This window comes from Anopheles coustani, chromosome 3 (genome assembly GCF_943734705.1).
Source record: "Anopheles coustani chromosome 3, idAnoCousDA_361_x.2, whole genome shotgun sequence".
NCBI lineage: Eukaryota > Metazoa > Arthropoda > Insecta > Diptera > Culicidae > Anopheles > Anopheles coustani.
This window is the reverse complement of record NC_071288.1, coordinates 5584783-5612500: the sequence shown is the minus strand read 5'-3', so window position 1 is coordinate 5612500 and position 27718 is coordinate 5584783. Positions and strand designations below refer to the sequence as shown.

Genomic DNA, 27718 nt, shown 5'->3' with positions numbered 1-27718 from the left:
GACTGGTGTTGGTTTGCCGGCACCTCGATGACTTCAACCTTCCACAATCGATACCGCCGATAGCGAGATAGGCAAACAAATTGTACAGCCCTAATACGTTGCCGGGTGCTCAACAAATACTTATGCCCGATAACTGTGTTCCGGCGAGCCGATTAGATAAACGGCATCATTCAGCATTCTCATTTCTGAGAAGTTGGGCCGCGAAGTTCCCGCTAGCATTGATCCCCACGACGATAAGGGCACGCATTTATGAGTAGTAGTTGGTTTTGGCTGATAATATAGTAGTGCACACGCATTCTGTTCGTTCTATCACAGCATGACTTCAAACAAATCCCATTATTATTCAATACTTAGATGATATTGAATTTGTTCGTACTTTAAATTGAACACACATCGATCCAAAATTACAATATCAAAAAAGAAGTATAACTCAAAATTAATATTGAAAGCAATAAAATTGCTGATTTCGTTGCTGAAAGGAATGCATATTAGAACTTTGAATGTTTGAAATTGAATTGAATGTAGGGCTTATAACAATAGAAACGCGTTTGTTCAGCTAGATAACTCCCTTACCGATGGAACTCAATCTTTTGGTGGCCTATTCTCAAATATTTTTCCGAGTTTACGTCGTTTATTCTTTTTCAGATCAGCTTATATTTTTCAAATAAAAAAATGCCAACCATCGCCCAGTGGCACTACCAATCAAGAATCATAAAAAGAAATTCATTTCATCAAAAGGTTAAGAAAGACGAATTTAACGGTAAAAGACTGTACATTCGTGTAGCGTATGTTGCATACATTAAGGCAAACTGCTAGTACAATGCGTTTAATGATCTTTCGTGGGATTATTTATGAAAAAGGGAGAAAATATAAATTATACAACTTTTATTCAACAATTAGAATATGTTTTCTGCATTACCAAACGTTTTTACTCAGGTATTAAAATCAGTTTGCTACTATCTCTCACACAGGCACTCACATAGTTACTATGTATTTTCGAAAAGCTTTGCCAAATAACACTTCCTCTATCGTCCCGCTACGATCCGCTCGGTTAGTCCCTTCCATTAATACACGATTACGATTCTATCAAACCTCAAGGCCTCATGTTCATATTTCTATCCAATGCGCAAACCCTACTGGACGCAATGTTTTGACTGTTACGTTTTTAAATAAAGAAAATGAAGGGGAGATACATCGTCGCAGCTTACCCGACGGAACTGCAAGGCGCCACCGGTTTTAAAATCTATTTTTAAAATTCGTTGTTTCACTTCATTTCACTTCAGTAGCTAGTTTCATGGTGAGACACGCGAGCCAACTGTATTTTGGGCGACTTCGGTGCGTTTCAACCACAATGGAATGTACTGAGATCACAACTAATACTAAATGATTTCTTTTCCTGTTTTTTTTTCCTCCCTCGTTCCTCAATCCTATTGGGATGGATAATTCCTTTGTATGAATCGATGCAAACAAAAATGCGTTCACTTAAGCCAATACGTTTCGATCCCTATGAGTGGTGATCGACAATCCGGCGCTATCCGGCAGCATGCTGCATTACAACTGCGTTGTAATAACCGATTTACGAATAATCGTTGCCTCCTTCGGTTTCGTCGGACCGGTCACTACGTCGGACGAGACTAACCACGGTGAAATGTCCACCGGTGACGGTTTGATGTTTTCCTTCATCCGATCCTGCGATGAGAGTGGGTAGAAACATTAATGAACAAGACGTTTGCAGAGCTTTGTTTTTGGTTGACAAAAGATTTCTATTGAACTGGTATCGTGTGGAGTATTTCTAGTTTACAATATACAGAGGGTTCATGCTGATAGATGAATTTAGCATAACATTATGTGTCCACGATCACCAAACTCAAATTACACATTAGTACAAGCAACAACAGAACATGAAGACGAACAATTAGAAAAAAAACTAAACTACTCAAGCATATACGGTGTTAGTCGCGGCCTACTTACCAGTCCGTTCGCCAAGGACTTTGGGGTACATAGTAGCACCCCTCCCTTTCTAGGAACATTAGTAAGTGGTTTGGCTACAGTACAGTACAACATCGGTAACACAAAAAACGTCACAAACCTTCAGAAGGACCGAGGCACCAGTGCCGGTGGACGTCGTCACGCCATTACTATCGATCACATCACGATCTATGCCTGGTGCTGCCCCGTTGACAGTGGTGTACGATGGTGATTTCCGGTTTAGATCCGACGACTCTGCCCCAGGTACCCCCGATTGTTCAACCAGTTCGTCCACCTTGAACGGATTGTTGCTCTTGAACTCGCTTAAGCGCACTGTTGGCGTGGGTGGCATTTTCTCGGCCACCGATGTGGCGATGGTCACCGAGTCTGTCGGCGTCGCCGGTGCATCTTCTACCGTCGTCGTCATCATCGCGATAGATGGTGAGGACGAGGAGGACGACGCTGCACCACTTGCCCCGCCGGAAAGGTTGTGGAACGGATTGGTCGACTTGGGGCGCACCGGTGACGATGGGCCGGACATGTTCAGGAACGGATTGTTGACATTGTTGCGCAGCAGTTTGTCGACGTCCGCATCCGATCCGACGGCTACCGGACTGCTGCAGGACGATGAGGACGATGATGACGATGCCACTGGAACGCTTATTTTTTCCACCACACCACCCTTCTGCTCGGAAAAGTGCGTCACCGTGACGGTGTCGGTCGTGAGCGATGGCGCTGGCAGTGCAGCGATCCCGTTGGTAAAGGGGAGCGTTGGAGACTCTACGGTAAGAATGGCACCGCCCGAACCACCGGAAGCTCCTGCTGCTGCTGCCTTTGTCGTAGTGGAAACTGTGGACACCAGCGTCGTGGAAGGAAGGAAACTGCTCACGGACGTACCCATTATTCCGGTGGGCGATGGCAAACGACGCACGGCTGTCGCGTCACTCGGAGAGCTGACCATGCTGGTGATCGTAGTGTGGCTGCTACCGCTGCTTCCCACCGTTGGAGTCGTCGGAGTGGTCGTACCGGTTAGATTTAGTGTTAGCTTATCGCCACCCTATCTCATCAAAGGTGCACGGAATCGTGGTGCGTGCAGGCAATTAACGAACAGTTAAAAGATGTTTAAAGCAATTCAATGCCAGTATTGTACAAAACATTCCGCAACAAAGAATCACACACACACAGCCGCAAACACACATTAAACATACATAACACATTTTACAATATTTCGCATGACGAGCGTGCGTGGTTCATAAAAAAAAAACGGGGGGAAACAAAACGAAACAAAAACAAAAATAAAAATGATAACCAATGTTGCAATCATAAAACAAAACATTAGAGAAAACGAGCACACGAACACAATATACATTTAAAAAGGCGACAAGCATTCGATCCTTTGTTTCTCGCGATCGCGAACACAACGGTACAACATTTAGCAAGACAAAATGTAATGGATCGGAAGCAGAAATGGGATGATTATATGGCACGATTGGCTTAATTTCGAGTGCACTTCCTGGGTGATAAATGTATATAAAATGGTGCAGAGTGTGTAAGAAAGGATCATCGATACGGGTAAAGATTATGGTTTAGGTGCAGTTATGAAATCCCATCCGATAAGGACTCGTGGTGCTTCGGTTTTTGACTATTGTGAAGTGTGATTTCGTTCGTTCGTAGCACAGAGCAACATTTGTGACGTGTGTTCTCGGGTTTTGTATCGCCGAAATAACACATATACGTACCACCGAGACGAACGTAGCGGCATTGAGCGACTCCGGACCGTCGTGCAGTGGCTGGCTCGGCACGTACAGCTGATGATTAGTAAGCTTCGGATGCAGTTCCTCCTCAACGCGTGCTGCAAGTGAGATGAGTTTGTTAGTAGAAGCAAACGACGGGGGATGGTGCAACGCAACAAAAGCAGGAGAATGGAGCACACCGGTGGTCTTACCCTTTAAAATATTGCACTTGATCTGCCCGGGAGGTAACGGAACGCCGGCCCCACCAGTCGCTGCAGCTGCCGCCGCGGCCGCCGCCGCATTGTTGGACAGTTTGATCTGATTGTTCGGCTTCTCGGCCGGCGTCGTGGCCAACTTCTTCAGCGTGTCGTTGTTAGTCTCTAGCTCGGAAGTCTTGTTGATGGTGATCTTAAAGCTACTAGCATCGTTCAGCTCCACGCCGTGCAGCGATGGCGATGGGTCCTTGGCGATCGTCTTCAGCAGCGTATCGATCTGGCTGTCCCGGTCGGACGAAGACGTCCCGTTCGTGTGGATGCTGAACCCGGAGCTGATCGAAGCCTTGCCGAACGAACCACCTGTGTGGTGACTGTGATGGTGATTGTGTCCCCCCGATGCTCCGCCGAACCGCCCGAACGTGGTCATTTCGTGTGCTTCACCGAAGGGATGCTTTCCACTACCGGTGGCAGCGTGGTCGTGCGCTAAGCCCGCCTTGCCAAAGGAACCCATTTTGCTACTCGCATACGCCACATCTTCGCTGGAGGAGATGGATTTGTTCGAGCTCAGCGAGGGCAGGTTTCCGTTCATGTAACCGGTGCCACCGGCCGACGTGCTTCCGCCTAGTGCAATATCGGACGTGCTGCTGCCACCCAACCCCGGCACGTGGTTGTGTATCACCGTGTTCGCGGATGGAGTCGAGGTGCCGGAAGTGCCAGAATGCTGTCCTTCGTCGGCCGAAGAGGCTCCACTGGCAGGCTGATGGTGGTGGTGGTGGTTTGGCGGCAGGAGAAGATGCTGTTGCTGGTCGGGCTGGGCGGCCGCGGGCGCTTGCTGTTTCTGTCGCTCCCGAAGGACGTGCGATTGGCGGCGGGCGAACCGTTGCGAGGGCCGTCGCTCAAACTGGACCGTCCGGCGGGCGCGGTTCTGCTGCGTCGTCTGAAACTCGGTCTTGCCCGAGTACCGGAAGCGGGAGCCCATGCGAAAAAAGTTCTGCCGCGCCGACGGACCCTTGACTGGGGCCCGCAGGCGGAAGAACGCATGATGCTCGACCGCACACTTCCACAGGTGCTTGCAGGCTTTCTCGTTGTGCAGCCGGAACACGAACGTATGCTCCTGCTCGCGCCCATGGTCGTCGTCCTCCACTACGACCAGTGTGAGCTTTTTCTTCTTGAAGTCCAGCTTGCCAATCTTCGGCCAGAAGAAGAGTCCGATCTTTTGACTGCCCTCGAATACGAGGATTCCCGTCGGCGTTAGACCTAGATGATACTCGCAACCGTCTTTTCCCTGTGGAAGCAAGAAACACACGTCCATAATCCACTCCTTCATTCCGCTCGTCACGTGTTCTGTCTTACCAAAACGGTATGCATATCGACACCGTACATGTCCAACCACTTGACCTTGTTGAGGAAGCTCGTCTCCGCCTGGGCAGGCGTCAGTCCGCGACACTTCTTGTACTCCTCCAGAATCATGATCTCCAGCTCCTCTGTTTGGTTGGGCACAAACCGGAACTCGGACACCGTAGCCGCCGAGTGGACCGTTTCATCGAAATCTCCCAGTTCGGCTGCAAGCAAGAGAAGCACACACACACACACAGAATCCCGTTAGTTCTATGTTAGTTCCACACTCCACGTCTACGGTGATTTACTTACACTGCAATGCCAGTGCGGCCAGCTCGGATGCCTGCGGATCCGGACACTCTAGCCTTCCGTCGAGCAGATCCTGCTTGAGCTGCAGGAAAAACTGATAGCGCGTCAGCTCCTCGCGCAGCGTGTTCGGTTCCGACGAGTAGAACTTCACCTTCAATCGCAGCGTGTACGGAGGGCCAACTGGAGGAGGATGGGAGAGTGCAAATTGCATTAACACATCGGGACACATCTTTCTTTTTTCCGCTTTTCGTCCAGCTTACTTTTCACCTGCTTCTTGATTGCCTTCGTCGGATCGAGCCAATGTTTCACGTTGTTCGCGTCGGTGAACTGGAGCCCGAAGTAGTCTTTCTCGATCAGATCGAGCGAGTAGAAAACCTGCTCGTACAGATCGCTGGCCATCGCTTTTTTCTGTGGACGATAGTTGAAAGGGCAAACACATTTCCATCAGTCGAGTTGTTTGGGTTGTTGCGAGAAAACAAACGGTAAGAATATGTTCAACGAAACTTTTCCCCTGGCGAGTGTCCCTAGAAAAAGGGTGGTATTTTGTCGCGGGTTATAACACGAAAAAGAAAATCACATTTGATCGAACAATGCATCGTGTGAATTTTTACCTATTGTTGATGCATTACATTAAACAAGGTAGTTGAAACACATTCTGTTCATGTTGTATTTTTTCATTTCATTTTAAAACCTTGCTCTAGGAAAATCATATGTTTACTACTGGAATGAGAACGGATGACAGTCAAACGAAAAAAAGTATAAACCACATTAAAAAAGTCAAGGAAAATAACTTCTTCGGTGGTCTTTTTTCTTTGAAACAGTCTTTCTTTTTTGTGGACCAATCCGTCGAATGCATTTACCATTCGGTAACCGATATGAAACAACATACAAAGGAAAACATCATGGGTGACCCATAAATTATGCCTTCCCGACTACAGCAACGGAAGAAAATATCGTTTCTCCCGCTTCTCAATAATAGGAGCAAACGTGCGCAGGGCACGGAAACGCCATTTCTTCACACCATACCATCCATCCCGAGGCCGGGTCGGCCAGTGCATTGCCATTGACCGGATCACGTACATCAATCCCTGACACACGGCAGCAGCAGCAGCAGCCGACGTATGCATCCCACTGCGTTTCACCTTCCATTTCCCGGGGGGAAAAGAAAAATAAACAGCAAGGTGGAAGTGCAGGCAAAAATTAAGGTCAAACAGAACGTACATACGCTGGTCGTGTTTTGCCGTGCGAAAGTGATAGTTTCTTCGACTAACAGGCAAGAGAGTCGACCCGCTCCGGATCGTTGTTTGCCCCATTAAGTGGTGGAAACAGCTCCATCTCCATCGCCAGTGTACGGAAAGCGCGCGATGAAGCCCGCGAGAAAACCCGGAGAAACGCCGATGGGTTCGAAAAATCGGCTTTGAAGAAAGAACCGGCACAACCTTTTGGACCTTCGAATAGCCTAATGGATGTACGAAGCAAAACAAAAAAAACACCGGGGAGGATGGGAGGCGAAAAGTGGGTAGTAATCGCAGATTTCCTTCAATGCAAACCGATGCATGATTTCCCTCTTTCTCCCCGCCCCCTCACATACCCGCTCAATCGACGCTAATCATGGACGCTCTTTGGGACCAGCCTGATTGCCTCTTAATTAGCTTCCATTTCCTTCAGCGCATCACACATACACACACACATACAGACACACAGGGTTAGCTTCTTTTTTCCGGTCATCGAATCGAAAGCGAGAAAGAAGTAGAAAACTATAGACAACAAAACATGTTTGGGCTCAATTGCATGTACGCAGGGTTCATGTGTTCCTCACGGTTTCCATCCAATCAACTTCGGAGGCACTATGGGATGGGACGAATTCTATTCGACCTTTGTTAATTGCACTGAACATTATTTTGTACCAGTCAGCAAGAAAAAAATAGTTCAAATATAAAACATACAGCATAAAATATACGAGTTTTCCACAAATGTTTCCTTCTTTTATGTAAAATATGTGACTTTGAAAGTTTAATCATTCTCCCAAAATAATTTAAGAAAAATTCTATGGTTTTATTAAACAATTGAAGGAAGCAATATGATAATTTGTGTTGACCTATTGAAATGATCTATTGATCTATTTATGCTCCAAAATAAATACCCTTTGCATTTTCAGGCACTTAACATCGACTTTATGTAACATAACCCCAACATTTTCAACACGTTTTCTTAAAAATAAGTCTTGTAACAAATATTGTTTTTAGATTTTTTTAGGCTTTACAATTAAAGAATTGTTATTATTATATGGCAAAATATTTTGATTGATTTGGTTGACACGATACTACGGCACTGCTGAAGCCTCAGGCTACGTTCAGTTTAATTCAATCTCTAGATTAGACATTTTAGTTCATATACGAATGGTTAATGCCAGATATGCAGTTTCTTTTACTAAATTTAGGTAGGACAAAAAAACTATCAGATTGTTTACCGATTAGCGAAAGAAAGAAGGCAGTGTTTCCTTTGAGTAGATTGCTAAAAATTATACTAAATTACCGAATCAATCTAAGCTATCTTTAAATGAGAACAAGAGCACATTCACCCCAGTATGCTATTGGCCCATAGTGGGGGGAGGTTCAACAACACGATGGACCCACTGACACTCATATCGACAGCATTAACGCCGCGTACAGAGCACACAGTACCTCGCTCTTCTTCCATTATCGCCTCGGGGATTCCAATCACCTCCTGCCTTTCCATCGGGTGGAAGATCCCGCGAAGCCCGCGGATGTCCTATCCGCCACAATGAATCACAACTACAAACATGTGCTCCGTGGCGGGGTTTGGAAAAGCACACGAAAATGCCAACCAACGCCAGCCAAACATTGCCATGACGATTTCCCTCGTTTAAATGGTATGGATTTAACCGAAAAATAAAATCGGTACACGGTTGAAGGGTAGGCCAATGTGGTCCTCCTCTCCCTTCTTCCTCGCTCGAGTTGAGAAGGTTACGGAACCTTTTTTGTTACGGATGTTTGTTTTTTTAGCTTTCGAAGTTCGATCCCGACGGTCAATGTCAATGACGAGTGACCGAGCGCGGCACTGGAGAGTGACATATTTGGACACGGTGCGTTTCCCATAAACCCTTCGCCGATGGGTATGCACACACCTGCATGAACGTACACGCCATGTGTTGATCATCGCCATCGTCGGGGCGGCGATCATTCTTCACCCCCCATTCGTTCGGTTGTATGAGTCATTTCTTGTCCATTAATGCCCGGGAGTTATCAATCAACGCACAACGGTAAAGGGGCGTATTATCTGTTCCCACCACCCTTCGTTTTTTTTTTAAACACGCGTCCGTGACATTCCACCCTTTGGTATCGCAGACAGCACAACACGCACACCAACCGATTGACCGGTCCAGTTCCGTGCTGTGAACGTTGAAAAAAGGGTGATTTCACTGCTCAACATCCGCGAGAACCGACGGCCGGCTCCAAAGCCCAAGCACATACACACACACACACACACAGCCAAATACAAACACGCGGAACATCGAGCGGGGTGGGAGACTATGGGCTGACGTCACGCATTATTTATTTTTAGCCTTTTACGGTGCATCATAAGCGCGACAGCGTAAGATGCAAGCGCAATGCCCCGCGCACCGTTTTGTGCTGAGGTAATCGTTTTCGGAGCCACGATGCGATCGTCATCGCCTAGCAAGCAAGCAATAAAATCGAACAGGCGAGACCTGTTAAGTAACGTCGGAGAGCAGCTTGCCCTTCTTTTAGTTGTTGGTAGACGGTTTGGCAAAGTGGAAATTCTAAATGCTGCACGTGCTTCTAAAGAGGTTGGTTATTTTGTACTGCACGTTTACAGGGAGGTCTTTCTTACAATTATGAGACCACATCAAGGCAAACAACGCGCATGCATCTTCGTGTGGTTTGTTTGTTGGTTCGTCGCTTGTTCCATTTTGTTTGCCTAATAGCTTTACACGCAGTATTTAACCGTCTGCTTAATTGCCCGGACAGACTGTACGTTCTTTCGAGGCGTCTTGGGGGAAGCACGGCAACTTCGTAAGCGGAAAAATTGCGCCGAATGCGACAAACGCACTACACTGTGCCGTGACCGAAAAATGTTGAAAACTACCAAAATTGCGACGGCAGGTTCTACCGATCCAAGGGGTAAGCAATAAATTTGCAACCAATTATGATAGTGAAACCGGGGGGGGGAGAGGTGTACAACACGTACTGGAGGTCTGTGTTTGCGTGCCAAATGAATGTTTTCCATGACTCGACACACAGCATCGTTTGAACTAAGCATTATTTAATGATCAAACACTCTCCGCCAGCCGAAACGTTTCCCATCGTCTTGGAAATTCTAGCGATAGGGAGAGAACGGGTGATTGTGTTGCTTGTGCTTCGGTTGGTATGTAGGGAGAATTTTCTGCAGATAAAAATCAGCGCAAACCCGGCGTGTAGACGTCGACCGCACAAAGAAACACTCCCACCAACCCTCGCGATCATCTCCCCCCGCTTGCCCAACGCCCCAATTATGGCACCCCGGCTGGATACTGTCAACAATGATAATGTTTGTGCTTTTGCTTATGTAACGCGAACGATACCCAACAAACGCCGCCACAGCAGGGAAGGGAAAAATGTGGAACCAACCGGTGCTCCGGGCACCAATTTCCACCATCACCACCGAATGTTTGCATCCGCAGCTGGGAAACGCCGCGGGTTGAGGCAGACGAAGTTCCGAACCGGCGTAAGAAAATCTATGAACTTTTCGCTAGCTCCGAACCCCCTTTTTTTTTTGCTGCCGAATGGTTTGGTGCGTTGAAAAGTTTCTTGAGAGAGATTTGAGAGGGATTCCTTATGACATGCTTAATTTCTACTCACAACAAGAAATCTCCATTTTGGGAAACATAAAATAGCACAAAACAATGTTTTAAACCGGCATAATTCGTGGAACATTTTTCTTTCGTTGGAAATTCCCTCTTTCTCCAGTTCAACCCCAAAAGGGTTCGAGTTGTATAGTTTTAAAATTGTTTGGAACATATGGGTTTCTTAAAACGACTTTACTTGTAATTTTCTAATTTTTATTCTTTGGAGCTTAAGAGCATTAACTTAAAAAACAAATGCCGTACTTTCATAAAGTTACAAAAATTATCTAGGTTCTATTTTTGATGTCACATTTTGTTAATTATTATTTTGCGCGATCTTTCTAATTGTATGCTATACTTTTAATCGGAAAGCACTCGTAAAAGTTGAACATAAGTAAAATTTAATTTTTTTCAAACAATGATCAATAAATGATAAATAAAAATTGTCAAGAAATTGTAGCAAAAAAAAACAGTAAGACTAATATCCGTGTATAATTCAATAAACGTGGATAAATACAAAGATTTCATGCATGCGTCAATGTTGCACTTTTATGTTTCCAGCATGTAGAAAAAAGAATTGCTACGATTGTTAATCCGAAGTAAGAAATTTTATTTGCATTTACATTTTTATCATTCCAGTTCCCGTTACCTGTCGATCCATGCGACACAAGCGTGGCACCTTTTGTGCCGTACAGCCTGCGTTGCCCTCTTTCGCGGGGTAATAAGCTCGAGAAGGTACTCGAATCACGCCACTATCTTCCAAAGAGGTACCACACGCGCTGAAGAAGAAGGTGTTGTGCGCACACAAGGTAATGCACCGCACGGGGAAGCGGGGGGATCCATGGAGCTCTCCACCCGACGAAGCGGGTTGCATTCGGGGGGAGAGTCCAACCAGTCGGAATGGAAAGAGGTTATGTGATTCTGTGCCACCACCCCGCTCCACCGCCGCCCACCGGAGGGGAAGGTGTGTGGTACGGTACGCCAGCCAAACAAATCTTTGTCTACACACATTTCTGCGTTTGCTCTCATTCACTTAAGGCCCGGGTTTGGCGCGTGAACAGTGATTGGTTTCGCGAAAGGTTTCGAACTCCATTGCGCGAACCCGCGACAAAACAAGGCGATCGATTGTGTGTGTGTGTATATGTAAAGGGGTTGCAGCAGCACCAGAAGAAACTGCGCCTCGCACATGAATGTCGATCACGTTCAGGACGACTACGTCATCTGGTGCTGGGTTTGTCCCGGTGAGTCGAAGGAGTGGATGTGGCATTATGGAAGAAAAAGGGTGAAAAAACCACAACACATTTACGACTCATGATCACGATTGTGTCAAAGAAAATCCACCGTGTAGAGCCCAGTTGGCGGAGACGAAACCAAACATTTATCTTTTTCTCTACTCAACTATCGATACTTTCGGCTTTGTCAACCGCATCCTGATGTGTGATTACCTCAACAAACGATGCTTCAATCGATTTTCAGTAAACCACAAAATGGGCCACCGAAGGCACCCAGCGGCAACGAGACGAAAATACAACACACCGCCCCCAGATGGACAATCATTTTCCCCAGGTCGGCCAACCACTCCCAGAGATTGCAGCGAACGGGAAAAACTGGACTATCGGGGCCATTAATGTGAAAGGTGAAAAACCTCCCGCGTCCCTGTGGCTCCGTTAGCTTCGGGTCAAACCCGCTTTGAAAACCCGTTTTCCAAACAGCTGAGATTTCGTGCTATGACATTTGCAAATGCAACCCGTTTGCTAGTTTCCGCATTCGAAGCTTCGAGTGGCTTACCTGCAAATGAATCTAATATTAGAAGATGTTTATGGTAATGTCGATTGATTTGCTTCTCTTCAGATGACGATGACTAAAACCCCGGTGGTAATGAATAATAATGAAAGCCGTAGTTGGAAGGAAATATTCGTCATCTCGGTAGCCCATCATCGACTGTTGACTCACGACTAAAGATGCTAATGCGTTGAACAATTCTTCCAGGCGTTTCAAGATGTTTTGCAAGCGTTTGCCAAAATACCCAAACCACGTGGAGCGCCTCATAAATGTGTGCGGCAATTGGTTACCCTCTTTTAACGCCACCAACGCATCGCGATAAAATACGTACTTTTTAACACGGACGAGCGTTACCGTGCGATAAAATAATCATCACCGTCATTACAGTCAAAACCTAACCCGCAAAAACTCATCCGCGGTCACTTTCTACTCGTGTGTGTGTGTGTGTGTGTTTCTTGTTTTTTCTGATTGCCCACCGAAAGCAAAACAAAGCCAAACCCGATCTTGCACTCGATCGTGAGCTAAAACGAGGCAGCGGGAAATCAACACCAGATGGGGAAGGAGGGGGAGGGGGGGTGGATCTCGCTCAACGTTTCCGTGGTCAGTTTTCGGGCCAATTTTACACGCTTGAACCGTGTAGAAATTATTTCATATTTTCCCCCAAATTATGGCCCCCACCCTGCTTGCCGCACTCAATTTGGCCACCGCAGCATTCCGTCGTGGAACTTGGCCTGGGGGGAGGGGGGACGAAAAGGTGGAGGACGAACAGAAAGGCCCCGCGCGCTCCACGACCTTTTAATCTCGTTTTGCTTTGGCGGGTTTTGCGCGGGCGGTTGGCACGCGTCCGCATTTTCTTCGTCATCCGACGGCTGAGAAAAGAAACGTCGGGAAATTTTCCATAAACAAAATGGGATTACCAAAACTAAAGCCAAAAATGGGAGTAAGTCACATCCAAGGTGAATAGCAGCTTGAAGCCAAGAAAACATTCAGTAATGTGAATCTTTAAAAGCATCTTTCTTCGAACACCACAAACATCTCTCTCGCATTAAATTTAGCAAGAGATGGATTTTTTATTGCAAAAGTCATACTTCAAATGATTGCATTAAATTTAAACAAGCATTAACAGTTCGTTGTATAAATAATGTAGCCATCCAATCGGTACATTTTAATTTTAATCATAACAATGAACTGTTTAATGTATAAATTAAATTTTTACCAACGCCCATGACACAAGAAGCATTTCGGGAAAAAGTCGTTGAACCACAAAGCCACCGCAAATTTAAGCTACATTTCCGGCTGGACAGTGGCAGACGAGAGGAGGCCGCAATCGTAAATCACTTCCAGTTCCGCCAAATTGCACGGGTGCGATTAAATCTCGGCTCATTTTCGCCACACGTAGTAAAATTGGCTCGCCGAAGCTTCCATCACAAGTCAAAGAAAAGTACGTCCAAATGCCAAAAATCGATTCCTCGACCGTGTTTGTTGTTAGTGTTGCGTTTGGCGAGACGTCGTGCGTTCGGTCAACACACATAAAAACATGGTGGAAAACATACGTAGTACAAATAATGGTAAACTACTCCCCTCCCCCCCCCCCCCCCCCCCTTCCACCCGGCTACGCATCGACCGCGATCGCCCTCCCCCGACCGATGGATCCCAGACTTTCTACTTATGGAAATAATTACTACTTTCGGGGTTTGAGTTTTTGGCTTCGAAAAATATATTTTACAACCAAAAAAAACAAAACCGGCGGCCACTTCCCGGGCGGAAACAAAGACGATGCTATAATGTCAGTGGGGGGACTGTGAGCGTGGTGGCGCCGGAAACCAACCAACTGCAGATGCCTGCAATCAGCGTTTGATGGTAATTTTTCCGAGCTTTTACTGCATATTGCATTAGCCGGTCGGTTTATTTCGAGCGTCCATAAGACCACCATGGAAAATCGGTCGTAAGCAGCAGCATTTCCTCCAGTCTCCGCCATGGAGGGGGTCTTCTCTCCCTAGCGCGCGCCAACGAGTGCCAGGTTGGGAGAAAATGGACAGCAAATTTGGCAACGAAACGATTGTTATCGTGTCTTCTTCATTTTCTTTTTTCTCTGCCTTCCTCAAGCGGAGCACCAAACGCAATCGGCGCGTCAGGCATTTGTCAGCTTTCCGTTGCGAGAGATTTGATGCACATAATTCACCAGCTTTTTGGTCCCCCCTTACCTTAGGTGGTATTCGCCCCCATCCTATCCCTTTGGTCCGACAAGGGTGGCGGTTGGCAGCAATGTTTATGAAACGTGTTTTAATTAGACCCGTCTTTCGATGTGAAATAAACGACAAGTCACCAAGTTTTTAATGCACTTCGCCTCGTCTCTTGCTTTTCAACAGCGCATCATGCAACCGATTTTCACAGCGCCTGCACATCGGTATGGGTTGCCAATGATAAAATCGCTCATTTGACCGTTCAGTTTGCAAACGCAAAATTTGAGCGAGGGAGGCACAAAACATTTCATTCGTTACGAGACATCAACAACGAAGCACAATGGATAAGGATCAACCGATTGGAGATGCCTCTTTAAGATACCAGTAAATTGGGAAATTTTTTGTTCAACGTAATAGTCGCTTTTTATTGAATTGAAAACAAGCAAAAATGAAAAGTAGATATTCTAGCTTTAACATTAAATTGGTAAATTTCTACCAAAGACGAGGGTGGCGCAAAACAGGAGTTCCTTCATCGTTGCGAGACATCAACAACGAAGCACAACGATAAGGATCAACCGATTGGAGATACCATTAAATTAGGAAATTTTTTGTTTAACATAATAGTCGCTTTTTATTTGAAATCAAAACCAGCAAAAACCAAGGCAGAAATTCTAGCTTTAACATTAAATTGGTAAATTTCTATCAACGTCATTTTATTGAAGCAGTAAAACCAAGTTTAAAATACAAATTTTATTCTTTTAGTTCACCTTGATATCGACATTTTAATTAAGCATAGAGTATGAAGGAAGAATGCAAAGTATAATCAACCGAAATCCTGTAGACGTGTATTTATGAGCAACCAATCAAGAAAAATATATATCAAAGCTGCGACATATGGTTGTATTACAAGTCTTCTCTGGATGGCAATTTTAAGTACCAGAAAAAATTGGGAATTGAAACCTCTTGCAGTTATTACCGCTGTATAAAGTACGGCTTTCGAGGTAAACTGTTACATCACACCCCAGAAAGATGTGCAAATAAAACCATAAGACCGGTTGTCTCGAAACTAGCTCAGAAAAGCAAGCAAGCAAAAGCAATCGCATTCGATAGTTACCTAAAATAAAATTGCAACCCAGCCCTTTGCAGCAAACATCTTAATTAACTAGACTTATTAAGATGATTGCGATCGACAAGCACGCTTGACGACCGCTAGTCGCAGACCTGCGATGTGTATGATTTTTTGTTACCCACGTCTGGGACCGATGCGAATGACGCTATACTATTGCTCGATTAAATTCATTAAGTCAGATAGCATTAGGTGGAGGGTACGCTATGCGCCTCACCGTTGCATAAGAGCCCGTGTCCCGTGCGCGTTTTCCCACTCCACAGCTAACGAAAATGGGACACCAGATTAAGCTGTCCAAATACCATCGCCACCATTCGCAAACACTCCCTCTCAAAAGCACCGTAGCAGGGCTTCAGAGAATTCGCTGTTATCATGAAATTCCAACGCATCTCCTCAACGCGCGCCGCTCGTTAAAACACTGGAAAGTGTTCGTTCTCCCGTTGGTTCCCTGAAAAAGGGCCTGAAAGTCACCTTGGGTGGAATGTGTTTGATGGGATCCGGGTGCTTCGCGCAACCGCAAAGCACCAACCAAAGTCGAACTCCGGATGTTGCTGCTCGAGTGTTCAGGAAGAAAAGCTGGAAAATCGAGAGGCAGCAGAGAAGAAAAACAAACTCATTCCTCCACAACGGGGTAGAGATCGGGCGGCACCGACAGCAGGCAACGGAGATACGCTTATGGAAAATGGTAAGCATGGGATATGATACATCTGGAAGAGGAGGCAACACTTGGCTGGAGGCCGGTCTCAAGAAACAAGCCGAGGTCGTTCAACGAACGGGGATGCGAAGGGTGGAAAAAGCAAGATCGATGGCAAGTGAGACTGCAAGAAAATGAGGGTTGAGATTTTAATAAACCAACAACACCGCCAATTAAACTGTTATTATTCTCACCATCGACGCGGAGCCGGAAGAGGAGGTTAGAGATTTCGGAGCACAGGACAGGATGAGCGATAGGGGGATGGTGGCTAAACGGGGGATATATATATATATATATATTTTAGGTAGGTGCTCCATGGTGCTTTTCTTCTACCCCAAATGCCCTTCGGGTTCGGTCGGAACTCCACGTCAATGGGAAGAAGAGGAGTATTGGATGCTTCCTCCAAAAAAGGCACACCAACCCCAACCGAGCACAATCTCGTTCGAAACGAGGTGGAGATTTCCAGTTTTCCTCCATTTTCCCATGCCATCCCTTGGCGAGTGTGCTTGCCCAAAGTGCCCAGCCGAAAGAGCGTGTCATGAAACTCGATGCCAGTGGAGACGCGACGAATTTAATCCCATCACCGAAAGACTCGCGCGAGCTCTGGTGGAAGCTTCCTCCCAGATGGGTTGGGTTTTAGTTCTGTAAGCGACACGTGCAGCAAAACCAAGCCATTTCACATGGAAAATCTCTCCATGCGAGCGGTATAATGTTCGAAACAAACAAACCACCACCGTGGCGGAAGAAGTTTGGCCTCGGCTAGAAAGAAACGAAGGGCTTTTCGGAAATAAAAAATGATCTAACGGTTTTTCACCGTGGATTGAAGGGAAGTCTCTTGAGTCACGCAATTCCGGCTATTGTCACCACCATGCCATTGTGAGAAGCAGATCAACACGAAACCCCATGGGTCATGCTTGCGTCACTGCGTTGCATTGAGAGCCAAGAAATTTTAACAAAATAGAATTTGTTTTAATAATTTTACGACAAATCCCCTCGATTCGAGACACTATAATATTTTTGTGGCATGCAAACCACAGTTAGTTAAATTATTTATTTAAAATGACAAAGTACAGTAAAGTTTTCCAACAAACTGCTTTGTTTGCATTGGCAATGGAGGAAGTAAAATAAAGAAACAACCCATCGACACAAACGTTGCATCAAAAGTCAATCCTCGCTTTTTCCTTCGCGTTGCCACCTGTCCCTTATTCGATGTCACACGATGGAATGGTGTTAATCAATATGCCCACGGTCGACGATCGAGGAAGTGAGTGTCTTAGTGTTTAACATCTCCGGAAAAAGCGCTGGGGGAAAAAGCGCAGTTTATAAAAGCAGATTACACACTCGCCAGAAGAAAGACTTCAACCGAGCCAAGCGACGAACCCGACGACGACGAACGCCATCTCTCGAGTGACGTTTCTCGCCACGTAAAAAAGGTGAAATAAGGTGATTTTTTAAAAATCTTACTTCACGTTGGTAACTTGTTTTTTATGCGCCCCATCAACAAGGCTTTTTCTGCGCCATCAAGTGGAACTTGGCGTGTATTGGAAGCAGAAAATGTAGCTATTTAATCAGCTGGTTGGAAACATTGTCACCGTTCAACCCCAAGGCGTGTTCCCACCTTGCCATTACACCTTGATGATGCTCCTGTTCTCGCACAACACCACACCACACGTTGCCTTCCTGCAACGGACGACGTTATCGTCAAGCATGTTCCGCCAGACTGCATTCCACTCATGATAAAATGCATCCAATTCAATGGTATTGCCTCGTTTGCTTTTGGATCTCTCTCTCTCTCTACCTTCTTTCACGTAACCGATGCAGCCATGCTGTCCACTCTTTCCCTCAATCTGCCTTGACAGTGTGTTTATCACCTATCGGGCGGAGGTTCAATAGCATGCCCTCGTGGCGATGAGGCTTTACAGTGTTGTACCAGTGACATTCACCGCGATAGTATGCAACACCTGAACACTTCGATGACGATGATGGTTAATATTAAAATCAGCAAGGAAATTAACTAAAACAACCTGCACACTCTCTTCACCCGAAGCGCAGAAGCGAGCAGCTGGTCGGGAAAATACTTTGTGTATACACGGTGGGGTGTAGAGTAATTGAAAATGTGGCGCAGTTAGGCACCACCTCCCCTTTTGACGGGATGACCACCACCACCACTCTTCATGACCATAAGCGTTTGCATTTGCCATTACAAAAGAGGCAGGGTTTACATGAGCGCCAACATCGTGTTGAACATTAGGTAAATGTTCGATAAATGCCTACGGGGTTACAAGTTGGAGGAGTGTCCGAAGAACGGTGGTGTCTTGTAACTTTCCCACATTGTTTTGGAAAGACGACGAAAAAGGCTATGATTGGCCCACATTCGGAGGAACCGAACGGCACAGCGTCGTTCGGGAAGCAGTGTGGTAGGTACTTGACCAACATTTGCGTGATTAATTAGGGGAGTTGGCCGATCTGCCCTTTACAATAGCGCCCATTACGATGCACATTAAATTCACTCTTAGCATGTGGAACGGATTAGAAGGCAATGTAAGTGGTTTTTTTTTTTAAACCAAATAATTTGGTTAATTAAGGGTTAGAGAAAGGGGGTTTGCTAGTGAAAGGTAAGCATGCAAATCAGAGGGTTACGTTTCGATTGCAGAACAAAAGGCTAATTTTTAAAAACTAGCAAGCTTTAGTTTTTAAAAAGGGAAAATAGGTACTTCTTTTTGGCAAAGGATAATGGGATATACGGTAGCGAGATTAATTTCGTTAATTTCAACTGGCAAAATACATTACAGTTTACATTTATTTGCTTGTGGTTACGTAAAATTGCTCCTCTGGATATGAATATTAAAACACTAAATATGGTTCCATCAATAATTCAAAATTAAACCTAACATTATAGGGTATTTTTTGTATTTTTCGAATGAAAGGAGAGCTAAAATTTAGCGAAATTTAGTGAAAGTAACTATAAGAACTAACGTGTTTATAATGAAGCGTTTTAAGTTTGTATCACCGTACAATGATGAAGGTTCACGAACAAGCAATATGTAATTTAAAAAAAATGCTCTATGGTATTACCTTCGACACGAAAATAAGTCAAGTTCGACTACCCAATCGTTTAGAGTGGACATTCTTTTGAAATGCTTGAGAAAAAAATCAAAACACGCAACGTTTCTTCATGATAGACCTACGTGCACAACCAAAGTGCTTTCTTATCTTATCGATCTCTACCTGACGACCCGAAACGAGGCGGATGCGGACGGAAATGGCCACCCGGTCAGGGTGATAGTCAAACATTTGCACTCGCCCCCGCGCAAACGACGGTAGATAACGAAGCAGAAATAGAAAATATTCGATCAGCGGGAGCTCCGCTCGCTGCTTGCCCACTTACCGTCAAATCCACCGAAAGGTCCGTGTTGTCCAGCAGGATCACGCGGCACGGGATCATGTTCTTGTTGGTGGGAATGCGCTGCGATTTGATCTGGCTGTCGACCGAATCGGCGGCGGCACTGCGCCCCTTCCGGCGGCTAAGAAATCGCAACATCTTGACGGCCGGATGACGCTGCTGCTACCGGTGACCGAGATGATCGTGGGGCAGGGCAAATCTATCGCCCTTTCTGCTCGTGCATACACAAGCGCACGGTGTGCTTCCGTCCGTTGCTAATGGCGACGGCTACCGACGATCGTCGTTCCGATTCGTCTTGCAACGCGGGCTGCAGCAGGCCACGGATTGTTGTGCAGAATGAGGCCAAACGTCACCGGGACACGACGGGTTGTTTTCTTTTCCCTTCCCGCACTCTGTTTGGATTCTTTCCTTTCGCTACGTCGCTCGTACACTCCACTTTCCGGTTTCAGGACGGCGGCCAGCAGTCCGAAAAACAGAGCTGCTGCTTTCCAATCCAACCGTGGACGCGGTTCGCGAGGGGATTTCGATTTCTTTTCTCTTCCGAATAATGATTTCGCGTATTCGCGCCCCCCAAACACTTCACACACACGCGCGCACAAGAACGCTGCTGCACAGGCGGTCGGAGGCCCTTCTTGCGCTTCTTACCGATCGAAGAAATCCACGAATACTTCCTTCCGCGCCCACGACGCTTTACCACCGTGGTGGACACATACACACACGCACAAACACACAACCCACAGGAGCAGGAAAAGTGTGCTGCTTGGATGGGTGTTTTGAGAATACGGGTAACTTCGATGCAACAGCAGCGGGAAACTCTGCTCGACGATCGCGTTCCTTCCTTTCTTGCTTACGTTCTTCGCGAGATCTTGCGATCGCGTCTCGAGCTTTTGCGCTCTCGCTGTGTGTACCACCCCAGCGCACGTCCACTGGACGTCTTTGCTGACCAGACAAATACCCCCACACACACACACACGCATAGGCGCACAAACCCTCGTCGTTAAGGAAGCGGAGGGCGCACGACGATCGCAAACACACGGCGACGGCGACGGTTGCCTTCCTACCTGGTGGAACCACTTTTGGCTTCTTCTGTGCTTCTTCCTTCGCCTGCCGCTTGTATTTCTTGGGCTGTTTTCTTTGCCCTCCCTGTTTTGTCTCACTTTCCGAACGCGATCTCTCCTTCGCACCCACTTTTTGACGATCACCTAGATCGCGTTCCTTTTCCTGCGCACAAATATTCCAGTGTCGTGTCTTCAGACCTGGACAATCGATGCCTTCTTCCGCTTCACCCGTGCTGCCTTCTTCTACTCTCGATCGCACTTTATTTCAAGCTTAAGACGAGCTTTTCTCCTTAGCCCTTTGCACCCATTTACACACACACACACACACACACACCGGAATACGGGTAACTATACCGCCACCCCCAGCTGACCCCGTCACACACGCGACCGGTTGATCCCTTTCCGCTACGTCCGCCCCTCCTTAGCCGACAGTCCAGCGGGTTGCGCCACAAAGATCGATTTCGGCACACTTGGGAGGTGGTGACGGTGGTCGTGGCTTCTTCTGGACTTTTCGAACTTCGCGACGACACGACGGCGACCGCGATCGACACTTCATTCTAGCGGATCGCCAGGCTCCTTTCTCCTTCGCTCCAAGCGCGCGATTGTCTTCCCTTCTCTTTCTCACTCTGTCGTCTTGGTCGTTTTCTTTTCTCGATCAAGAAAGCTGCACACTGCGCTATGCGAACTGCATTCGACTGCCGAATTGTGGCTGAGACGGAGAAGTGTCAGGTGCCCACACTTTATGAAGACATTCTTCAAGTCGAACCCATATTACCGGAAAGGATGCCCGTACGTAACCGGAATAGCACACTTTAAATAAAACACGCATAGCACCATACAAACAGTACCGCAGGTGTTACTCCTAATCCAATTAGATCGGCACGACGACACGTTGTTGTAGTTCCATCGGCGACCTGATTTTGTTTGTTCTACCCATTTTCTTTTCCTTGTTCCACGAAGAAAGCGATTGGCATTGATTTTTACCACCGTTGATGAATTAGTGTCCTTTGCAACGGGAAGAAACTACTACACGCCGCACGGCGAGGCAAGAAAGAAGTCCCGCCTGGCCAACAAAAAAAACATGGATTGCAAATTGCAGTTGGCCGTGGCGACGGAGGTAGGCAAAAACGAAATAACGTTCGAACAAGAACACACGAAGCGGAAGCACTTGCCAAACAGCAGAAGGAGAACCGCTACGGCAACACCAACAAGATCAACAATAACAACAACCGTACGGTAGGCGACGTGTACCGCCCCGCATCACCGTTGGTAACCGACTGGTTGGCGTATCGTCGAAGCTTATAGCGCTGGTAGGGGGGATAGCTTTTTTGGAGCTTTTGACACCTTAAGCCCCCGGCATCTTACCGTTTATACTATAGCGTCGAAAACCTAGCCTATGTTTTTGACAATTGAAAACGATTTGTTTGAAACAGGCGATTTTTCTGTTTCCTACCCAAACTGCAGGGATAACAACGAAATTTTAAATGATTAAAGTAAAATAAAATCAGTTCCATACTACTGGATTTCAATAAAATCCACCGTGTTTGGGATGGATCGTAGGAGTGGACAAGCTTACAGTTCTTTCAGAAAAGGATCCATAACAACTTTTTAAATGTTTTGAAAAAATTTAAAAAAAAAACTTTGAAAACACAAACATTTCGGCAAACAAATAAGGTCGAAAACAACTTTATGATGTTTCCAAGCACGTGTAAATGTATTCAATTCACGTCATATTCACGGTACATTCATGTAATCTTCAAGTTGAATATGTTCTGCAGGAATTTCATCAAATATTAAATATGCTTCTTGTCCTTCGATCGTTTGATCTTTGCATCATATTCATTCTTTTACAATACAGGCCTTATAACTTTGTTCTCTTCGCATCTTTTAACCCGATTTCGCCAAATTTTGTTAATAATTGGGCGGTTTTTCACCCTATAACTGTGGAGATAGGTATAGTAGTTCCAGTGGGTACTCGAAGCTTAAAGCTACATTCGAATTCGCATTGACCTCGTCCTTTCTACGTCTGATCGTCGGACATTTCAAGAAACTGCGAGCATACTTCTCGCGAACATTCTCCTTTGTTGTTGTAGACAAATTTATAGTAGTGTCCATCTGCGCATATCACTGTAAAGATGAAAACAATTAGACAATAAAAATTCAATCTATCGCGGGAAGATTCGTATGGAATGTAAGGTTAACATACCAATGACTGAGTTACTCTCAGATCCAAATGCACAAATACAGGGCGGTCCTTGGGGGATGGAAAACTTGCAAAAAGACCACTGGCTGGTAAAGTATCGAGCAAGCAGATTAGATCCGCCAACACCTCCTCCAGATGGGCCTCCATCACGTCCCTTGCTCGGTTCCTCTAGGTTGAAGACATGTATTGTTCCATGGTCCGAAGAGACAACGACGGATGTGGACTGATGATTGAAATTGATGCAGTATATCTTTGCCTGATTTGATCCTCGTCTCAGCTCGGCCACCTTGGTACCACTGCTAGTGTCGAATATTCGTATCAACGTGCCTCGGTCACTGGCTGTGGCCAAGCGGGTACCTTGCAAATTCAACGCTATGCAGCTGATTGCCGTCTCATGGGCGATAATCTCATGTGGGGCCTTTTCCGTGTTTGCCAAATCGACGATCTGTACGTGGCCAGTGCGCCGACCGGGAAAAGCAAGCAGCGATTTGGTGCTGTTCGGACAGAGCACGCATAAGCCCTGGGGATTTTTCGACGTTTCAAATACATGCAGCTGGGTGGGAGTTTGGGTGAATGTGTACACCTTGATGATTCCTTCCAGCACCACCACGATACGATCACGCCGCAGTCGCACGCCTTTGACGGGGGCGTTAAAGTCAAGAGAAATGGCTGGTGCCTTCTTGAGGTCGTCCCAGACGAGTACTTTGTTCGGTGGATAAAGTGGTCGCAGTCCCCCTCCAACTAGGGCAAGATAGTTGCAGCGGAAAAGCATTTCCACGTACGACACACCACCATCCGGGAAGATTTGTCGCTCTTTCTCCTTCAATGGATCGCAGTTGTACACGCGGAAGCCATTGTCGGTCGCACAAGCGAAGCAACCTGTAATCAATCAAAACGCGAACAAATAATTCAAACCACCATCATTCTTCCATTCGCCACCGCTCAGACTTACCCTGATCTTGATTAAATCCCGCGTACAGCAAACCATTCCCGTACGGATTACAATCGACAAGATTCATCTTTCGTATATTAGTCACTACCCTTATGCAGTCGCTACAGTAGTTTGTTTGCTTGCAATTCAAGCTAACATTCTTTGCGTCATCACTTGTGGATCGATTCGTTCCCCTCAACAATCCGTTGTTTGTTGAACGACAGTACTGCGTTTGATGTAATTTTATCTACTTCACCCGCCTACTGTCGTATGAAGATCACCAATATGCACTAATCAGTTATCAGTGGTTATTCTTAGCCGCAGCTGGCAAGCGAAAATTACAAACGATTACTGTGTAGAGAAAGCGATAATCCCAAGATCCGTCATAACAACAACTGCCGAGGTTTGTACAACGCTGGAAAAGGTAGTAGAATAGCGAACAAAATGTTGACAACCAAAAAGGCAAAGAAATATTTATGCTCCTTGGTTGGAACAACATCTGCGACTTATATGTAAAGTTCGTTAAAAATGTGAGATGATTGAGTAGAAAAAATATTAATCTGAGGAATAGCGATTGAGATCAAAGAGGTAAATTATAGACGGCGTAAAAATGACCACGCAGAAACAAATGCACGAGAATATGTTCCAAAACAAGGAAGATCATGGTCCAAAACCCACGAAAGACAGACAAGCCGCTTGACAGCTGCGATAAATGGCGCGTTTGTTTACAGTTTTCCCGCCTACTTCAGCTTCCCCGTCGAAGTTCAGCAATCAGTACGATGTGGTTCTAGTTGTAGACGGACACACAAGCTTTTACGCTTGTTACGTATTTCTACTTAAGTTGACTATCAGAAATTGAGCGTATTCTTACACTGTTTAGAATACCGAATATTAGCAAAGAATTTAAACCGTTCTGGACTGTTTGTGTATGCCAAAGCTATCCATGCCAATTGGATAGAACAATTTGGATTATCGGAAGTGTGGGAATAGGACAAACTCTGGTGCTGAGTAGCTAGCATCGAAGTACTGTGCAAAATAACTTTTAGAAGAAACAAAAGCAAACTTTTAAGCTAGTTTTACATTTGAAAAATTAAATAGAACCGAACACACCATGGCGGTAAGTAGTTTTCAATCGGGTGTTTGGTGGGATTCCACAAGCATGATTTCCACCGTTCTCACTTAGCTCGCAAACGAACACCTACGACCAAACAAGGATACCGTTAGTCCTATGGCCATACCATACGGCTCTAGTCCTGCTGGGGACAACGCAAACAACCGGGATCTTGAAAAAAGTTGGTACGAAATTACAATCGAAGAAGAAGAGGAGCAAAGACGAATGGAATTAGCGCGGGATAAACAGCAAGAAGCACTCGAAGTGTCATCGGTACGTACGGCAGCATAACGATGTGTTTGTGTATTGCAAGTGGAGTAAAGTTTTGCTTTATTTCGTATGTGCCTTTTGTTCGTATACAATACCTTTTGATTTCTTTACGCACTCCTACTTTCTCCTGGGACTCCGTATAAACAGCAACTTTCTGAACCGGGTAGTGAAAGTACGCCACAGGACGAGGTTGTGATGTCCAGTCTGTGCAAGGCTTCAAACGGGCGACAAATCGAGATAGATATTCTAGGTAGGTGTTGTTCGTGCACTTTCTAGTTTAGTGCCCTTTTGTCTGGTTGAAAAAAAAACAACTGGACGCTTAAGTATTTAGTGCCAGTTTGAGGTTATGAACCACGCGTCCCTCTTTGCCATTGCAGATTCTGCCAATGTTGAGAAATACGAGAAGCTGGTTAAAAGTGATCTCATTAAATCTCCCTTCAAGCGACGCCTATCCGGCAACTCGAGTAGCGATGAGCTAGACGAAGGGAATCCATCGGGAATGGATTACAATCGCAGTGAAGAATCTAGTGCGTATTCGAAGAGAAGTAAGAAAGACGACTTCGATCATGGCGTGGGTAGATTAAGACGTGAAAGTTCTAGCTCCGGTACATCCAGCCACACTAGCCGTAAGCAGACGGAATATGAAACTGATGAGGCAGTTCTAGCCCGTCGCCAGAAGCAGATCGATTATGGGAAAAATACCCTGGGCTATGAAAATTACATCAAACAAGTGCCAAAGTAAGTAAATAATGGTTTTCCAATCCCGGTGAACTGCTAGTAAATAACTATCTTCTCTGTTTATTTTGAAGACATAGCCGCACCATAGAACAACCTAGAACACCGCAAAAACAACTGAAATATAGTCGACGTGCATGGGACGGACTTGTAAAAATTTGGCGTAAGAAACTACACTGCTACGATCCCAATAGCAAGTACGTTTCAGCAATTTCATAACTAATGTTGTGTGGGATTGATAATAATAATCTTTTTTTTTACACTCGCAGATTAGAAGATGATGAATGAAACGTCCGGAAACGAAATAAGAGGATAACTGAAAAAGGGCATGGATTGTTCTAGTGGAAGGTTCATCCTGTGGTTCTTGTATTTATTTTAATATACTCCCACCGAGTGTACAATAACGGCAAAGAGAAAGCTATATGCATGTACAAACATTTTCAATCTCTTTTTAAACGCACTTTTGTTTTTGAATGTTCCACCAGAAAAGGCTTTCGGCGTTCTGGAATTAATGTTATTTACAATTGCGTTGTCACAATAAACATACAACAAATGATGCCCTTTGGATATAACAAACCGTAGGAAAGAACATTTATTCTACCGCATCACATGGTTGGCTTGCCGGTCTATCAACATTTTGCCCTTGCAATAACGTAAGTATTTGATCTAATTTCTTATTTTGACGACTTTCCAGGCTGGAGAGCTTCATCTCGAACATTTGTTCTAACTCGGAAAATTTTTGATCAATGTACTGTTTCATGAACATTTCCAGCACCGCAGAGTGAGAGTTTTGTCCCGGAAGAAGCAACTGACCGAAAAGGTTCGTCAAATTTCCTTCGGAATCTTTTATCGTATCGGGTAATACGGTTGTCTGCTTTGCCGGAGCTTGCGGCTGATCATTGTTGTTCGTAACGTTCTGTTCGGAAGATTGCATGGCGCCCAGCACGAGCCGCTTGCATTTTTCCGCCTTATCGGACAAATCCGTATCCTCCAGGCGTTGCTGTACACTTGCCGGGTTAATCCTTCTCCCTCGGAGCATCGCACTGTGTAGAGGATTTGGGTTGCGCGCTAGATACAATCGAGTACCGTAGAGGCACAGAGGCTCATTTTTCGGTGTGATAAATTTCAACTGCAACTCATCCAGATCGGTCGTAATACGTATATCGAATCGAAAGACTTTGACGCCACCGAGGGTGTACACCAGCTCCCCGTGGTAGGTTTTGTAATATTCATTCAATCGGCCATGGTAGCACTCTATCACAGGACATTCTACCACCAAGGAAATTGCTCGCGGCAGGTACAGTGGTATCACACTAAGGCGCATTTCGCACGAATCTTGCCCATCCGATCCGTTCAAAATTAAACACCGATCCAAATCTAGTAGCTCGTCGATTGGTGCACTGTTGGAGAGTAGAAAAAAATGGGTATTGGTCGCCCAGCGCCTTTACCACGCAGTGAAAACTTACAATTCAGGCGAAGGTGATTCGCACATTTGCACGGTTACTTCTTTCTCCGAGACTCCTTCCGTTACCGTCCACGTATAACTGCAACGGTATGGTTCCGTGGTCATTGTGCAAACGATTTCGAGCCGAATGTTCAAGGAGGCAACCAGAGCGATCCTTCGCGCTTTTCCCTGGCGATATCGATCCGCTATTTCCGATGTTGTGTCCTCAGGGATGAAAAAATGTAAACAAACTGTCCGCACGCACACATCGAACGAAAATAATGTTTGACAGCATGTACGTGTGTGAGTCTATGCGCTTTTATGTGTAGCAAGGCGTACAGTGAAAACATG

The 27718-nt window shown here is 45.7% G+C and overlaps 4 protein-coding genes across 5 annotated transcripts; 1 reads left to right on the top strand and 3 right to left on the bottom strand.

Annotated features, from left to right (window-relative positions):
* Window positions 1-868: 868 nt before the first annotated feature.
* LOC131272791 (band 4.1-like protein 5) lies at window positions 869-20430 on the bottom strand. 2 transcript variants are annotated; one of them, XM_058274646.1, is made up of 8 exons: window positions 19601-20430; window positions 5824-5971; window positions 5567-5743; window positions 5270-5478; window positions 3914-5201; window positions 3708-3820; window positions 2090-3025; window positions 869-1689 (listed from the first exon to the last, which is right to left on the bottom strand). In XM_058274646.1, the coding sequence occupies exons 1-8, from the start codon at window positions 19751-19753 to the stop codon at window positions 1552-1554; spliced, it is 3162 nt and encodes a 1053-aa protein (XP_058130629.1). In that variant the 5' UTR covers window positions 19754-20430; the 3' UTR covers window positions 869-1551. The 2 variants fall into 2 exon arrangements, with proteins under 2 accessions (XP_058130629.1, XP_058130630.1); XM_058274647.1 differs by lacking the exon at window positions 2090-3025.
* A 1936-nt stretch (window positions 20431-22366) lies between these two features.
* On the bottom strand, window positions 22367-24186 carry LOC131272462 (WD repeat domain phosphoinositide-interacting protein 3). Its single transcript, XM_058274201.1, has 3 exons — window positions 23829-24186; window positions 22880-23755; window positions 22367-22800 (listed from the first exon to the last, which is right to left on the bottom strand). The coding sequence occupies exons 1-3, from the start codon at window positions 23893-23895 to the stop codon at window positions 22694-22696; spliced, it is 1050 nt and encodes a 349-aa protein (XP_058130184.1). The 5' UTR covers window positions 23896-24186; the 3' UTR covers window positions 22367-22693.
* A 389-nt stretch (window positions 24187-24575) lies between these two features.
* LOC131261333 (histone RNA hairpin-binding protein) lies at window positions 24576-26479 on the top strand. Its single transcript, XM_058263381.1, has 6 exons — window positions 24576-24924; window positions 24991-25191; window positions 25336-25438; window positions 25566-25926; window positions 25998-26120; window positions 26193-26479. The coding sequence occupies exons 1-6, from the start codon at window positions 24919-24921 to the stop codon at window positions 26209-26211; spliced, it is 813 nt and encodes a 270-aa protein (XP_058119364.1). The 5' UTR covers window positions 24576-24918; the 3' UTR covers window positions 26212-26479.
* LOC131261241 (uncharacterized) lies at window positions 26339-27573 on the bottom strand. Its single transcript, XM_058263263.1, has 2 exons — window positions 27390-27573; window positions 26339-27323 (listed from the first exon to the last, which is right to left on the bottom strand). Exons 1-2 carry the CDS (start codon window positions 27491-27493, stop codon window positions 26516-26518), a joined length of 912 nt encoding a protein of 303 aa, XP_058119246.1. The 5' UTR covers window positions 27494-27573; the 3' UTR covers window positions 26339-26515.
* Between the last annotated feature and the right edge of the window lie 145 nt (window positions 27574-27718).

Excerpts from the sequence above, each read along its gene's own strand:
- LOC131261333 (XM_058263381.1), top strand. Across the intron at positions 25,439-25,565 it reads AATCGAGATAGATATTCTAG|ATTCTGCCAATGTTGAGAAA; the intron begins GTAGGTGTTGTT and ends TTGCCATTGCAG. Across the intron at positions 25,927-25,997 it reads TACATCAAACAAGTGCCAAA|ACATAGCCGCACCATAGAAC; the intron begins GTAAGTAAATAA and ends TTTATTTTGAAG.
- LOC131261241 (XM_058263263.1), bottom strand. The coding sequence starts at position 27,493 with ATGACCACGGAACCATACCGTTGCAGTTATACGTGGACGGTAACGGAA. Across the intron at positions 27,324-27,389 it reads GAATCACCTTCGCCTGAATT|TGCACCAATCGACGAGCTAC; the intron begins GTAAGTTTTCAC and ends ACTCTCCAACAG.
- LOC131272462 (XM_058274201.1), bottom strand. The coding sequence starts at position 23,895 with ATGAATCTTGTCGATTGTAATCCGTACGGGAATGGTTTGCTGTACGCG. Across the intron at positions 23,756-23,828 it reads GGGATTTAATCAAGATCAGG|GTTGCTTCGCTTGTGCGACC; the intron begins GTAAGTCTGAGC and ends GATTGATTACAG. Across the intron at positions 22,801-22,879 it reads TGAGAGTAACTCAGTCATTG|TGATATGCGCAGATGGACAC; the intron begins GTATGTTAACCT and ends TCATCTTTACAG.
- LOC131272791 (XM_058274646.1), bottom strand. The coding sequence starts at position 19,753 with ATGTTGCGATTTCTTAGCCGCCGGAAGGGGCGCAGTGCCGCCGCCGAT. Across the intron at positions 3,821-3,913 it reads CAAGTGCAATATTTTAAAGG|CACGCGTTGAGGAGGAACTG; the intron begins GTAAGACCACCG and ends TCTCACTTGCAG. Across the intron at positions 1,690-2,089 it reads GTGCCTCGGTCCTTCTGAAG|GATCGGATGAAGGAAAACAT; the intron begins GTTTGTGACGTT and ends CTCTCATCGCAG.